Source organism: Carassius gibelio, chromosome A13, assembly GCF_023724105.1.
Source record: "Carassius gibelio isolate Cgi1373 ecotype wild population from Czech Republic chromosome A13, carGib1.2-hapl.c, whole genome shotgun sequence".
Lineage (NCBI taxonomy): Eukaryota > Metazoa > Chordata > Actinopteri > Cypriniformes > Cyprinidae > Carassius > Carassius gibelio.
In genome coordinates, this window is record NC_068383.1 from 16,982,877 (window position 1) to 16,998,135 (window position 15,259).

A 15,259-nucleotide genomic window follows, 5' to 3' on the forward strand; every position below is an offset into this window, starting at 1 on the left:
TTCATGTAAGTAACAGGCAGCTGAAGGAATCGAAACTCATCTGACCATTGGACGACTTTATTGCCCAGCCCTTGAACTGGCGCACATGTCAGAGAAGATAGCTTCATTATAGCTTTCATGTTGGCTTTAACCTTCGCTAAAAGCTGCAACAGTTTTGATTTGAATTAAATATCTCCCTTCAAGTGGTTCTGAATTTGTTTGTACATGCATTTTTCTTACTGAAGATACTGATCTAAAATATTTTTCCCCAATGTCCAACCACAGCATTTGTCATATCATAAGAAATAATTTATCTTTATGTGGCAATTTTCCAGACTGTGAATGGAACAGGATGTTCTTTATATTGTACTCTGTGTGTAGTCTACAATATGTAAAATTACCTTAAGTATAATTGGCTAATCTCGACACTCCATTCAATGGGGATTTTTTAATTAATTAAAAAAAAAAAAAAAAAAATTGGCCGATCAAAAGTTGTCCATAGTTGAAATTTTATTTGTGATATGGATTATAAAATGGGTTTTTTCATTTTATTGCATTTTTCCCAACATTATATACTGGAAGATGTTTAATTGTCTTTAATTAAAGCCAAGTTGTGACCTCAAAGCCACAGTTGGGGATTAGTTTGGGGTGGGTTTGTTAACAAGATTTATTGTGCTGTATTCTAAAATACGTATGAGAATCAATTAAAATACTGTCAATCTGTAAAAACTGAGTGATACTCATGGTTGAGGCCCATGTCCAATCCAGGTCTGAAGAGTTTAGAATCCAGAAATAAATGTTCTGTCAATGCTGAAAGAGAAAATGCTGTGTAATGATGGTCTGACCAGACTGAGCTATATCTACAGTACATTTACCAACACCAGCTACATCCCACAAGCACCAGAAAGACTCGGTTTGTTAGTATTGACCTGCACGAGGATGTTCCTGTATCAGTACTTCCACTGCAGTCACAGCTGATCTGATGTGTACTCAGATGCACTTTACATACTGGGGAGAGAGAGAGAGCTAGCGGGACAGGAAGAAGATAATGAGGAGATGGCTGCAGTGGTCATCTGAGAGAAGGAGATGGCTGGGCATGAGAAAAGGAACAGGAAGTGAAGGACATGACAGTCAGCAAGGTCAGAGTTTGATGTGGAGTAATCCATATACTAGTACTGTATAAGCGAGTGAATGAACAAGCACAGTGCTGGTCATGTGATCATGAGGGAGAGAGAGTGAGCGAGCTTCATTCATGTGCCTGTATCCTTTCCTCAGAACAGAGTGTTCCAGCGGTCCTGCGGGAGAGAGCAGTGTACCATGTGACTCTTCTGCACTGCTCTTCGCTATGCAGCCTGACAGCTAACCTCCACACACACACACACACACACACACACACACACACACACACACACACACTAAACACAGACATCAAAAGCATTTCCATCAACAGGTCTGCTTGCAATCAGTACTAATCTACCATGGACCGATCTGGAAATCCAAACTGCATCAAATTAAAGATTTGAAAACAAAACTTCATGCTATGTAGTTCCATGACATTCCAGAATGTTGCGTTTTGGATGATTTTGCAGATGCAATGTCTGAACAATCAAACTTTGGCTGATGCATTAAACATGCTGCGGTCAGTGATGAGGGGATTGTTTAGACAATGAGACTCAATCTGGGTGGGGGGGGGGTCAGAAACAGTGGGTTTCAGTGTCTTAAGCCGGTCCTTTTCTTTGTGAGCCATTCATTAGTGGAGTAAACAGGAAATGATATCACCCTTTTGGTTATCCTCTCCTCACACACAGCTTTTTTCCTTAAAAAGTCACTGATCGGAAGATGAGGAGGAGGGGCAAAACTTGAACACAGGTGCTCTAGAGGGAGGGAGAGAGAGATGATGAGACAGAGAGAGACAGCAGCAAAATGGAAAAGTAATAGTACAACAGGACACAGACAGAGAGAGGGGGGATAGACAGTAAAAGCTATAATGGAAACAGAAAGTGGTTGTGACAAAGTGGAAAAAGGAGAGGAAAAGAAGAGGGTGATTGGGGTCGTCCTGGTCGGCAGCCAAGGAAAACAGAGTGAAGCCAGTTTCCCAGCCCAGGGCTACACCAAACTCTCCCACTACACACACACACACACACACACACACATACAATCCCAAACACTAACCTCTCCATCCGCAAGCCCAGCCCAGACTGCACACACTGGAGGGAATTTCAAATCTGACTCAACGTGAATGCTGCACACATGAGTTCACAAGCACAACACTCACTATCAGTTAAAAGGATTCCAACAGTTTTGACTGATTCATTTTTGACCTTTCAAGTTGTTCATGGTTTCTGGATAAAGACGGGGGGAAAAAACGGCTTTACAACGGAATGCAAGATAGCAACCTTTAGAATTACTCAATGTTGTCCTTGTTAATTACAACAGACTATTAAAAACAGTTTTCATTATTGTAATAAAGCTGAAATAAAATGCATTTCTATAAATTAAGAAATCAACTTTAACAAAAATGTTAATCATATGTTGCCCTATGCAAATAATTGAAATAAAAAAAGTGTTTAAATTACTGAAGCTAAAACAAAGGAATGCTAAATAGAAATAAAAACGAAATAAAAAAATACAACAAATAACTAAAACATGAAAAAATTACTAAAACCTAAAATGCTAAAATAAAGCAAAAAATATAAATATTACAAAATACGTCAAATACATGTTTTACTTTAGAATTTAATAGAACTTTGTAAATATTATGTATTAAATGAACCATGGATGACTGCAAATAGGGTATTTCTACGAAGACACTGTTTTTTGCGATCCTGTATCTACGCCATAAACACAAAATTAATGAGCTTTAAACAGTTTAGGCTGGAATACACTACATGACTTTTTAAAATCTGACCAGAATTAAAAACACTGGGCATCATACATTTACCAACTTTGTAAACAGTAATAAAGGAAAAACTGACCATAATACACTAAATGACTGAGGATCACACACTAGACTTTAAGTTGTTCTGATCACAACAAACTCATTTACAGTAGTGTTTTCATTATATCATGTGAGGAGAAAATTGTTAGTCTGAATGCAATGTAAGTCGCTTTGGACAAAAGCATCTGCTAAATGCATTAATGTAATTTAATTTTAATTTTATATAATACATAACATTTTTTTGACGGTTTCTTTTACACTACTCCAGCATTTTCGACCTTTTCGAAACGTTTTCGAGACATCCGACAGTCGGTGTAAACGGACCAAATAGGAGACTTTTAAAAACGATGGCATGGATTCCCAACTTCGTTCTGCATATCCTTGATGTCAGTGTAAACAAAGACATCATGCTCATTGTTGTACCTGCATGAATGATCATGTGACCTCCGTTTTTGGTTGTGTAGTGTAGACAGAGAGCAATTCTGCAGTGCAGTGGAAGGAGACACATAACAAACTAAAACAAAATGTTCTCAAAATATGTCTCAAAAAAATCAAACCTGTCTTGATATCTTCAGACTTGATGGAATCAAAGTCTGCAACTAAAAAAATCTGTCTGTGACCATCACTATGTGATTTTGGCTCTACTACTTTAGCAACTAACCTCAACTTCTCCAGACTGTAAATCAGAGGAAAATCGGGGCAAACATTGAGTCGTGTATTCCAGCCTTATTAGCGTACAAATGTCTCCAATAAGACCCTCAACAAACAGATCAATGTTATGACCTTGGTTTTTTGGGCAAATTTTACTCTATATCCAGCTAATGCAATACTTTAGGGCAGAACAAAACTTTCTTAATTCACTATAGAAATTGCTTTTCCATGGCTTTCAAAGAGTACCAGATTTCAGATCCCATGAACTTCACATTTACTTGCAGTTTTATTTGAGAGGCACTTGTGCATAGTCTAGTCATAGAACTCATTTGTTTGTCTAAGTTTACAAGACGTCATCAATGAGTAATCACATATATGGAGGCTAAAACACGCATTCAGTACCAAATCTTTATTTCAGCTTAAGTGCATCACCCAGGTCAACTGTATACATTCAATTCATGTGTATCCATGATGGATGAAGACATGCTCCAATCACATTATCTGACAGTACCACTTCATAAAAAACCAGGCAGATTCAACTTCAGTCAGACTAGAACATTTAAATTACACTGTAAGGTGACAAATTACTACTTTAGTCCAACTGAAGTAAAACTTTTAATAAAGTACTTACTTATTACAAATTAATGTCTGCCCTGGCATTGCTAATAATCGCAAAATGTTCCTGCTCATAAAGTAAAACTTTACTGAACAATCATTTCACCAACATCTACTTTTGCTTGCATCAACAAACACAATCTTTCTCTAATAAACAACTGACTTTAGGCCAGTGCGTATCTCTGTCAGCTGTCATATGTGGATGGATACACATATAGGGAAGCTACAAGGCACTACATCCCATAAGGACACCTAGAGCAGCCTCCCACATGGATTTCACATTCACTTTGACTTACAAGAGAGTGAGTGTGTTTATTTGTACACAACAGCCCTTGCAGTCATCACATTTTATACCAAAAAAGGCATTATTAAACATAACTTGTTTTTCAGACGTACTGATCAAATAAATTAACATCACCATATAATCAACTCAAACTGAGCATTATACATCAGAATGAGTGCAAGCATGAACAGAAAACCCCATCAAACATAGCAGCCCGGCACGTCAGAGCAGTGCGGTGAGAAATGATGGATACCGGTCTGGATGCACACGAACACACAAGCACGTTGTCTGAAACGCCACACCAGCACTAAACACAGCTCACGAACACACGCGTAAAGAGGCACACCCACATGCCGGCTTCCACAGACAGACTGAAGCCATGCCGTGGCCCGCCCATGACAGAGAGAGCCGTCTCTGGAGACACACGCTTACACGAGTGCTTCCTCAACCCCTCTAGCTGACCAACACGCAGGCAGAGACAAGCTACTTACCTCTCTTCTGGACCCAGCCTTCCTTAACGATGGTGACATCGCTCATGTTGCCTCAGTCACACTGTACTCGTTGCTCCTACACACCAGCTCCTGAAGGAGTGAGGAGGGGGGGGAAGGAAGAGAGGAGAGGAGAGGGGAGGGGGGTCAGCTCTCCCAGCCTCAGCGTCTCTCTCCCTCCCTCACTGTTGTGCTCCGTCTCTCTCTTTACGTCGTTCTCGCTGGCTGCCTCTCTCTCTTGCTTCGCTCTCAAAGGCGTTGTGTAGTGGTTTTCCCCTCCTTCCGTTGCTTTTCTCTCTCCCTCCGTCTCCGTGATGCTGTCTCCCCCTCTCTCACGAGATCTTCCCACTCCTAGACAGTGACTCAGCCTGAAAAGAAACAAAAAAAGGAGCGTGTGGATTTTTCACTCTTCTCTTCCTTTTTACTCCCCACTTCGTTCTTACACAATCTGACAGACAGTCATTATAAAAGCAGACATACAAGCCCCCTGTCGTCGCTCTGATTTCCCTGTCTGTCTGTCTGTTTTTCTCTCTCATTCTCACTCTCAACATGCACAACTGTTTAACACTTACCAGCAACACAGACACTTGCAACAAAGTCAGATGAGGACGACTGTGAGAATAAATAAGCAAACGTGAAGTCCCATGATAAATGCAGTGGTATTTGATAGAGAACATTAGGCACTATGAAAATGCATGGTTAGGTTTCATCAATCAAATCAGAAAGCTCATCAAAATATATTATGAATACACTGTATACTAATGCTGTCAGTCAATTAAAATATGTTTGATCGTGATTAATTCTCAGCTTCTTTGTATTACTGCATTTTTAATGAGAACAAAACAATATATGTAATTATAGTTTTATTATTGTGCGTACTGGGTTATTAACGTGCATTCGTATTAGAATATGTATGTGTACAGTATATATAGACAGTAGAAAGAGAGAGATTTCTGCTAAAGTGCTTTTTACCTTTATCTCCCTTGGACAAAGAAACATATTTAATGCTAATACTAAACTCAATGAAAATCTTCATTATTTAAAAGAAAAACAACTTTAGCCACTTAACTTGCGAATGAGATTTAAGGCGGAGGGCAAGATCATCAGTCAATAATGGCTTCAGATGATATAATATTGTGAAAATTTATCACAATATAACATTACTATTTTAACACATTTTAAAATGTAATTTATTTCCTGTGATGGCAAAGCTGAATTTTCAGCAGTCATTACTCCAGTCTTCACATGATCCTTCAAAAATCATACTAATATGCTGATTTTCTGCTCAAGAAACTCACAGCTGCATCTCAATAAATCAGAATGTCATGGAAAAGTTCATTTATTTCAGTATTTCAACTCAAGTTGTGAAACTCATGTATTGAATAAATTCAGTGCACACATACTGAAGTAGTTTAAGTCTTTGGTTCTTTTAATTGTGATTATTTTGGCTCACATTTAACAAAAACGTGGTGACACGACATGAGCTAATCAACTCATAACACCTGAAAAGGTTTCCTGAGCCTCCAAATGGTCTCTCAGTTTGGTTCACTAGGCTGCACAATCATGGGGAAGACTGCTGATCTGACAGTTGTCCAGAAGACAATCATTGACACCCTTCACAAGGAGGGTAAGCCACAGACATTCATTGCCAAAGAAGCTGGCTGTTCACAGAGTGCTGTATCCAAGCATGTTTACAGAAAGTTGAGTGGAAGGAAAACGTGTGGAAGAAAAAGATTCACAACCAACTGAGAGAACCGCAGCCTTATGAGGATTGTCAAGCAAAATCGATTCAAGAATTTGAGTGAACTTCACAAAAAATGGATTGAGGCTAAGAAGAAGACGAACTGGACTGTTGCCCAGTGGTCCAAAGTCGAAGACTTGAAGTCCATTGTTAAGTATCCACAGTCTGTGATGATTTGGGATGCAATGTCATCTAGTGGTGTTGGTCCATTGTGTTTTTTGAAAACCAAAGTCACTTCACCCTTTTACCAAGAAATTTTGGAGCACTTCATTCTTCCTTCTGCTGACCAGCTTTTTGTAGATGCTGATTTCATTTTCCAGCAGGATTTGGCACCTGCCCACACTGCCAAAAGCACCAAAAGTTGGTTAAATGATCATTGTGTTGGTGTGCTTGACTGGCCAGCAAACTCAGCAGACCTGAACCCCATATCTATGGGCTATTGTCAAGAGGATGCAGATGAGCTGAAGGCAACTGTCAAAGAACCTGGGCTTCCATACCACCTCAGCAGTGCCATAAACTGATCACCTCCATGCCACGCTCGTCTAACTTCTGAATAGCAGTGTACGATACATTTATGGTGCTTATTACCCTTTTTAGAGCTTGACATTTTAAATCACCTTTCACTTTCGCATACAGAGCAGCTCAAACATTCTGCCTAACATCTCATTTTGCTTTTCATAGAAAAAAAATATCAATACAAGGTTAGAACATGGAATGAGCAAATAATGACAACGCTTTCATTTTTGGGTGAACTATCATTTAAGAAGTTGTTAATGAGTAATAAATGAAATCTTGAGATATCAGATTGAAAAAAAACTGTGAAAGCTGAATCATTTTTAGAATGAGGAAAAGGACTTCAAATTACAACACTGATAAATGTGACAGAATGCCAACACATACTATCATCCAAAAGAGAAGGAATAAATATCTGCAATTACAATGTGAATACCACTAATGAGTCCAATAGAGTCTCAAAACAGTCTCAGATATAGCAAATAGCACAGTAAATTTGTAAATCTGAAGTTACATCAAAGCAGTTTCATGCACACTGCACAGTGACAGTTTTACAAAAACACAATAAAGCAAAATATGTCCCTCTGACACAGAGAAGTCAAGCAGTAAAATACATTTACTATGTGAAAGATTTTTGAGGAGATATTTGTCTGCATTTCCTTACCTTTAAAATGCTTATGTTAATCAAAATGTATTTTTTTGCAGAAGCATGTCGTACGAGTCAAATCTAAGCATTCAAATGTGAGTGAGCAGAGAAAAGGGAAGTCAACATGTTAGGATCACAAACAGGGTAAACCTCCAATGGCTGAACAGATCCGCTCAGAATGAAAGAGTGAGTCAAAGAGCGAAAGAGTGAAACCATGAGTCTTAACCTGAACTTAATCAGAATGTGCCAACATCTGACAAAGAGTATGGAAAGCACTGTAAGAAATCACTCAATACATTTGTCTGAATGCACAATTGTAATGCATTGTCCTCTATAACAGAAAGACAAATGACTGAAAGGCTCCTATTTTCCCTTCGGAGATAATTAACAAATGATGCTTGTTGCAGTCTTTTGGACATGATGACAGAAGACATCACAGCTACTGGATAGACTGCATCCCCTAAAGATATGGAGACCAAGGCAGCTTCCTCAATGTCATATAGGCCATCAAAAGACAATCACCTGCAGGGCTCCCTCACAACATAAATTATCTTTCTTTTCTTTTTTTCTTTTTACAGCAAATCACATGTGGGTCAGACTAGGAATATTTAGCATCCTTCAGTCTGTAAAGGACCTCTGGAGGCCACAGTATTCGTAGTTCCAACTTCCACATGAAAATTCCTGGTTGTGTGCATTTGGCTGCAGCCTTAATCTGCTGTTAATATGGTAAACAGAGTACATGGGTGATTCAAGGTCCAAAGAGATATCAGTGAAGCCTTTAATCATTTAACACAAGCAGGAAACCCTGTACGTGACTCACAACCCTGGAAGACCCCACTTGCCACGAAAGTAAGAACAAATCCCATTCATTTGATCCATAGAGAAATTGATTTTTAATGTTAATGAATAGACTAAACATTTCAAGACAGACACACCTTAATCTCTGAGGAGGTTAAGCGTTGATATGCTACTGTAGAAACCCTAAGTCAGAATCATTACAACTATAAACAGCATCCAGCAGTTTGCGTCTTTTTCTATAATAATAAAAAAAAAAAAAATTAATTAATTTTTCATTTTTGAATCGGTCTGATTAGTTTTCTGACAAGACACTCAAAAGTGAGTACCACACCATAAAAAATCAGCAACAGACTTCAGATAATACTGTGCTTTAAACTCACTTTAACACCTTACCAATAATCCTATTTGTAAATATATATTTTGATGCTTGTTGTGGTGATGCTTAGTAGGGTTTTTAACACTCTGATTGATAACATGTTAAAGTACAGCCCGCATCTCTCAATTACTTGACAATTGTTTAACATTTTAAATTTACCACCACTAAACAATTACTTTAATTTTCGTAATCTAAAATATTTTGGTTAATATAATATAATATACACATATTCAACAAATCAAATTAGAAAATGAAAGGGAAAAACTTCAATACAAAAATACTTTAAGACAGATCAAGGCTGCTGAAAAAGTAGGCCATCATTGTTGCCCTCCATTGGATTTTTACATTGCCAGAGTACCTTTAAACTTTTAACTGTATTTTTGGTATTAAGGAATAGAAAGTTTCATTTTGATTGGGCAAGATGAAATGTATATTGTTCTTGGGGTGACAAATATTTCATGCAAACAAATCAAATATAACACTGGCTAATTAAAATGAAGCAAAAGACGCAACACACTAAACAAACGGAGTGTTGTGTTTCAGTCCCAATTTGAATAGGGCTGCTGGGCTATTCTACTTTACCAACCAAACCCCATCATCTCTACATTCTGGCAGCAGCACAGACTCTCTGTTCCTTTTGCTCCCTTTGAGTGACAGGAGACACAATTCCACTGCGTCACTGTCACAGTCAAGCATCTGTGAGCCTATCGCCGCAGCACTATCTGGGGATGTCCCGAAGCTGCCACACCAAATACATTTCTTCCATACAAATGTGGGGAGCACCCTTGAGATGATCATTTAATTTCTGAGCAGGTCTGGGAAGGAGGGGCTCTCCTGGTGAGCCCAGACAAACATAGACAAGCAGCATCAATCATTTCAGCGTATCAAGGAGCAATATCTAAACATCCGACACAAGCCTGTAATGCAGAATGTACTGTACATTTAATTTTATTGAACTATTCTCAGTTGTCGCAATAGCCATCAGTTTAATAAACAATATGAAAAAGTCAAATAAGTCCACATTTCCTTGGTAGTATCATTCGAATTGGTAGAAAAAGAACAAAGTGACTGCTTATGGTAACAGAAGAAGAAGAAAAAAAACTTGTAATACTTGATACTTTAATTCACCAAGAATGCATTAAATTGATTAGTGACAGTAAAGGCATTTCTATAAAGATATTTAAATTATTATTCAAAATAAACTAGAACTTTATATTCATCAAGGAATTATGAAAAATGAATGATAATAATGAGAAATGTTTCTTGAGATCCAAATTAGCATAACAAAATGATTTCTGAAGGATCATGTGACACTGAAGACTCATATAACTCAATATTTCACAATATTACTGTTTTTACTGATCCTGTAAATGCAGCCTTGGTGAGCATGAGATAAAAGTATCTTACAAACCTCAAACTGCAACTTATGATATTACAAAAAGGTGCAAGAGAACTCCAGGAACTGCATCTTTAAATTATTAATTCAATTTCGGTGATAAGATAGATATCTACGGCGAACACAAAATGGCATCATCCAAAGTTTTTAACATCCCTTGAAAGAGTTTACAACTGATGGATATTTTCTCTTCAAGAAATCAGAGAAGAATCCCTGAAGGTGAAATCCAGCCCCTTCCAAGCAACACTTTCAATATCACTAATCGCTGCTAATGTTACCCTAAAGCAAAGGAAATCGATGAGCTCCCATCACAAGTCCCCTAAAACAAGACAAAACAAGTCCTTCTAATAGTGTTTTTCATGAATCTTCTTTTGGCTTTGGTTTGCTCTATCAGCACTTGACCATGCAAAGACTGTGATGCACCAGCACCACAAAAATAACTGAGCACATGTTCACATGTAAAGCAATGTGCTGCACAAATAGATTCAAAACAAGACATAGTTATGAATATCTTAATCTGAAAATGTATTTAAAACTAGTAACTTCAAACAATAAGGAATATGCCAACACCCCAGTATAAGAGAATCACTGCTCTTAAGGATTCAAAAGACAAACCACATTTCTTTTAAGTAACTGAGAGCTCCAGCATCTTCATTAGGTTCGGTTTAAGAGTTGTATGTTGCAGAAAGAGACGTGAATAATAAACGATTTCTCTGCAGTCAGCCACCAATGCTGCAGCCGCAAACACTGTAACAGAAACTGAGAAGACACTGTGGTCTAACTAAAACCTTAGAAGAGGAAATGAGAAATTTGTGAATGAATACTGGCGGATGAGGATGTCTGAGGACTCTGAGGACCTTTGCAAATCTGCTGCAGTCATTATTCAGGAGTGCTCTTACTCTTTCTCTCCACAGAGCTGGAGAGCACTTAATGTGAGGTCAATTTAATAATGTCTTTTGCTCTTGTTTTATACAATCTACTTAAAGACGTTTAAGTCTTAAAAATAATTGTTCCATTAATAAGGCTTGCAGGATGTTCAAAAAATTCAGTCAAGCAAGTCTATAGATGAAAATGTTATGTATCACAACAAGCAACACTTTGGGGTTTTTCATGCAAAGCAAACTTTAGACTTATATGTTCAGAAATGAATTCTAAAATTATACTTATGTTTATAGTGAAGAAATATGAATTAAAGTTTTTTGAACAACTGTCAAAATCAGTTTTCACTTTTTCATTTTTTGAATCAGGCCAGATGTTACAGGTTATTGAATACACACCCAAGAATGTATAACACAGCACTTCTAAAACCTGAGAAATGCATCATATAAAAGTGATAAAACAACCAGCAGATGTGTGATATGCACCAGTGTTTAACACCACACACAGCACATTTGTTTAACTCAATTTGAAGTGTTAATCTAAAACAGCTCTTTTCAGGGTGTCTGAAGAATCAGGAAATGTCAAGCTGTGTTTGCAACCAGTAATTTTATCTCATCTTGCATCTAAAGAGATTTCATCTTTTCTACCGATTCCTGAAAGTTTTCAGAATTAAAATGCCATGGATAATAAGATCAATAAATACAACTGATATATTGATGTGTTAAAAAGCTAAGCACAAAGCTGTAACAGAGACAGATTGGTTAAGCACAAAACCGACAATAAAAGGCAAGTTATCTTAGTGAGTAAATTAGCAAAATAGTGCAGTGCAAGACTTGATTTAATGAACCAGAAGTAATCTGAAAATCTGTAATTCTGCTCACTAAAAGACAAGTCAGTTGTGTTTATGTACACATGGATTTATATGATTTTCATAGCTATTTTACTCTCTGAAAGCAAGTATTGGACAACATTACTTATATTTCTTCACAATAACTAATTTATCACGAACTACTGTTGGGACAGCAACCAATGCATTATCTTCATCATTATATTGGTACTACACACACATAAAAGAACAAAAGATCATGGTTCAATGATTAGATGTTTGATCCAGATAGCTTTTAAAAAAAATACATGAAAAATGCTATTCATACAAAAATAAATTACTTGAATATGATGTAATTATATGAGAAATAAATAATAAATAAATAAATAATTTACAATTCTTGAAATGTTGGCATAATAAGTTTTGCCATTATACATAAAAAAACAGACAATTTTGTTAATAAGAATATTATTATTTTTTTTTAATTACCTTTACATTTTTGATAGAAACCTCATTACTTATGAAAAGTAATGAATGCTCACTCATGTATTTAAGATGCAAAGAAAAAATCTTAGTGCACCACTTGACATTTTTAATCAAGACATTTTGTAGACATGTTTTTTAACCAACATGGATACAAAGATTCAATTTCCAAGACATCTGAGTGTAACGTATTATCAAAACAGAAAAAAAAATCAATGTAGGGCACGGACTTAGTTCTATCCATCAGATGTTTACTGGATTTTGAGAACTCAAAAGTCGAGACAGATGAACATTAGCCTGCAGGTGTGGGGTTTAAACTGGACTAAAAGCCTGGAGATGTCAGGCAGACCTCACCAGGCAAAGTCTGACGTTTCAAAGAAAAATCCAGTTATGGCATTCTGATTAAACTTTACATTAAATACCCCAGAAATCCTTATTTGTCACTGACCCTCATGTAAAGCAGCCTCAGTCCCACATGCAGATACTCCTTCACAGACATGCCTGAGTCTGAGGGAGGTGTCAAGGTAATGTAAACAAGAGGGTGTGACACCTGCAAACATCAACATTAAAGCCTATGCTGGAAATAGGATTTCCACTTCGTGGAAGTTGGTGTAACACCCGCGACCTCAGCTACAACCTGCTGGCCAACTGTCCTTTACTTGATCTGTCATATGTGAATCTGTTACCTCAAATGCAATGAATAAAGCTGGCTAAAGAGAAAAACTTAGGTCTTCCTGCGCCAATCGTGACTTACAGTTATTTAAACAGAGATTGTGTATAGTCGAGGGTTTTGCATTACTAAAATGAATTTGCCAGTGGAAGGTGGGGCTGTCTCGTGAGCTAAAAGTGGGAAATATGCGAAAAGCACACTAGGCCATAAGCAGAGCTCATTCCCCTGCTTCACAGCCTCCACGCCGCATCATCAACTGTTTACATGCGCTGAATGAACCGAGCAGCATCACAGCCAGCCACGCGCTCCGTCAAATGGGACATTTAACATCGGTATTACAGTCATATAGCGGGCCGGTTGTTTTTCCTCATTTTTTTTTACCTGTCGCTGGCGTCTGTAGGGAGTCCAATGGGCTTCCCTCGCCTCCCTAAATATGTGCGCGTCCTCCTAACAGGCTCTGATGGACGGGATAATCGGAGAAGCACGTCTACAGAGAGCGCACAGACTCAAGTGGTCACTACTAGAGTGTCGTCTCGAAACGAGGGGTTGTATGTGAAACGGCTACGGTAGTTCCTTACCCCGGGAACCGCAGCTCAGACACACCACAGCGACGTCACAGGCAGGTTACCCTCTCTCACCCCGCGTCTCCTGCTACAGTCCACGCTAAATTTCGGTTGCTCTGTCTCCCGCCTGCCTTCACTGCTCCATAGAGGCTCCTGCGTGTGCTGCACAGTGCGAGGAAATCTCGCGAGAGCCGCTGTGTTTACAAGAGATGCGCCGCTTCTGTGGTGCTCTGAGTGGGGGGGTTCTCTTGGATTTAACAGGATTTCCACGGTCAGGGGAAACCTAGGAATATTAGGAATGTGTCTGGAGAGAGTCGCTGAAATTAATACAACCAGTCAGATCCTAAATTAAATTATGGGCATTTTTAACTGTAAATATACAATAAATATGCATAGCCTGAGAGTGTAGGCCTTCACCTCTTTTTCAGAATACATGGTTAATTAGAATCAATGGTCAAATCCTTTCGTTAATTGAAATAAACCTATATTTAACCATTGATTGTACAAAATCAAAAAACACTTAACAAAGTTACTACAGTTTCAACTCAATTTAAAGTAAAAATAAAAATATTACATATATCAATAAAAACTAATTCACAGTATTAATACATATTATAATTAATACAAAAACAACACCGATAGACCTAAATCAAAACGATTACGTGTTAAGTAGCCTAAATGTGTTCAATGTTATAAACCCAGAGCACATTGACCTGGCCCTGCAGGCTATGAGTTAGATTGAAAGTCTATTGTAATGTTGTTGTATTTTGTGCTAGTTTTACCTTTTCCACATAAAACTTCCCACTGTGGTCTTGGGGAAACTGCACCAAAAATCTGAGTGTTCAGATTTGGAACTGCAACACTTTAACAGAGAGTATTGAAAAAAAAAAGTTCCTATGTTAGTTTATTTATTTATTTATTTATTAATTCTCCATATATGTTTGTTAAAGAAAGCTTAGTGATATCAAAGTGACAATCCATTATAATGCTAAATGTAAATGTAGTACATAAAAAGTACATAAGGGCAGGGTAATTCTCATAGCAGACCTCTGTAATTTTCAAAGCATAGCATGTTAACTACAGCAGCTGTGGAAACTCAGTGTGTGGCTAGGTATCACCTGGGCATCAATTAAATTGACTATTTTTTGATCCCACCGGACAAATTGCACAGGATTTCTGTATAAAGCTGTTTTGTGAGTGGTCGGTCCTAGGCTGTGGCCTCAGTTCGCCCCCTGCCCACTCTGACTGTTCCAGATGGCGGAAAGAGGCAGACCAGAGGTAAGGCCACAGTCCTGTGCTGTGACACAGGTGGGGAATGGCCTGTTTTTTAAACCCACAGGAAAGCAGGCCTGGCAGGCGCCCCCATCCCTTCATCAGCTGTCCACGCCTACAGAGAGAGACCGCAGTTTCCACG

At 38.0% G+C, this 15,259-nt stretch overlaps 1 protein-coding gene across 3 annotated transcripts in view; it reads right to left on the reverse strand.

Moving 5' to 3' along the window:
* Nucleotides 1-14,038, reverse strand: part of LOC128026318 (RAC-gamma serine/threonine-protein kinase-like) — an 81,354-nt gene extending 67,316 nt beyond the window's left edge. The window contains exons 1-3 of one of the 3 annotated variants that reach the window (XM_052613318.1): nucleotides 13,861-14,038; nucleotides 13,664-13,769; nucleotides 4,958-5,322 (exon numbers count right to left, since the gene is read on the reverse strand). In XM_052613318.1, coding sequence (XP_052469278.1) covers nucleotides 4,958-5,003 — 46 coding nt within the window. In that variant the 5' untranslated portion in view covers nucleotides 5,004-5,322; nucleotides 13,664-13,769; nucleotides 13,861-14,038. The remainder of the gene's footprint in view (nucleotides 1-4,957; nucleotides 5,323-13,663; nucleotides 13,770-13,860) is intronic. The other 2 variants (XM_052613317.1, XM_052613320.1) reach the window with 2 other exon arrangements.
* Between the last annotated feature and the right edge of the window lie 1,221 nt (nucleotides 14,039-15,259).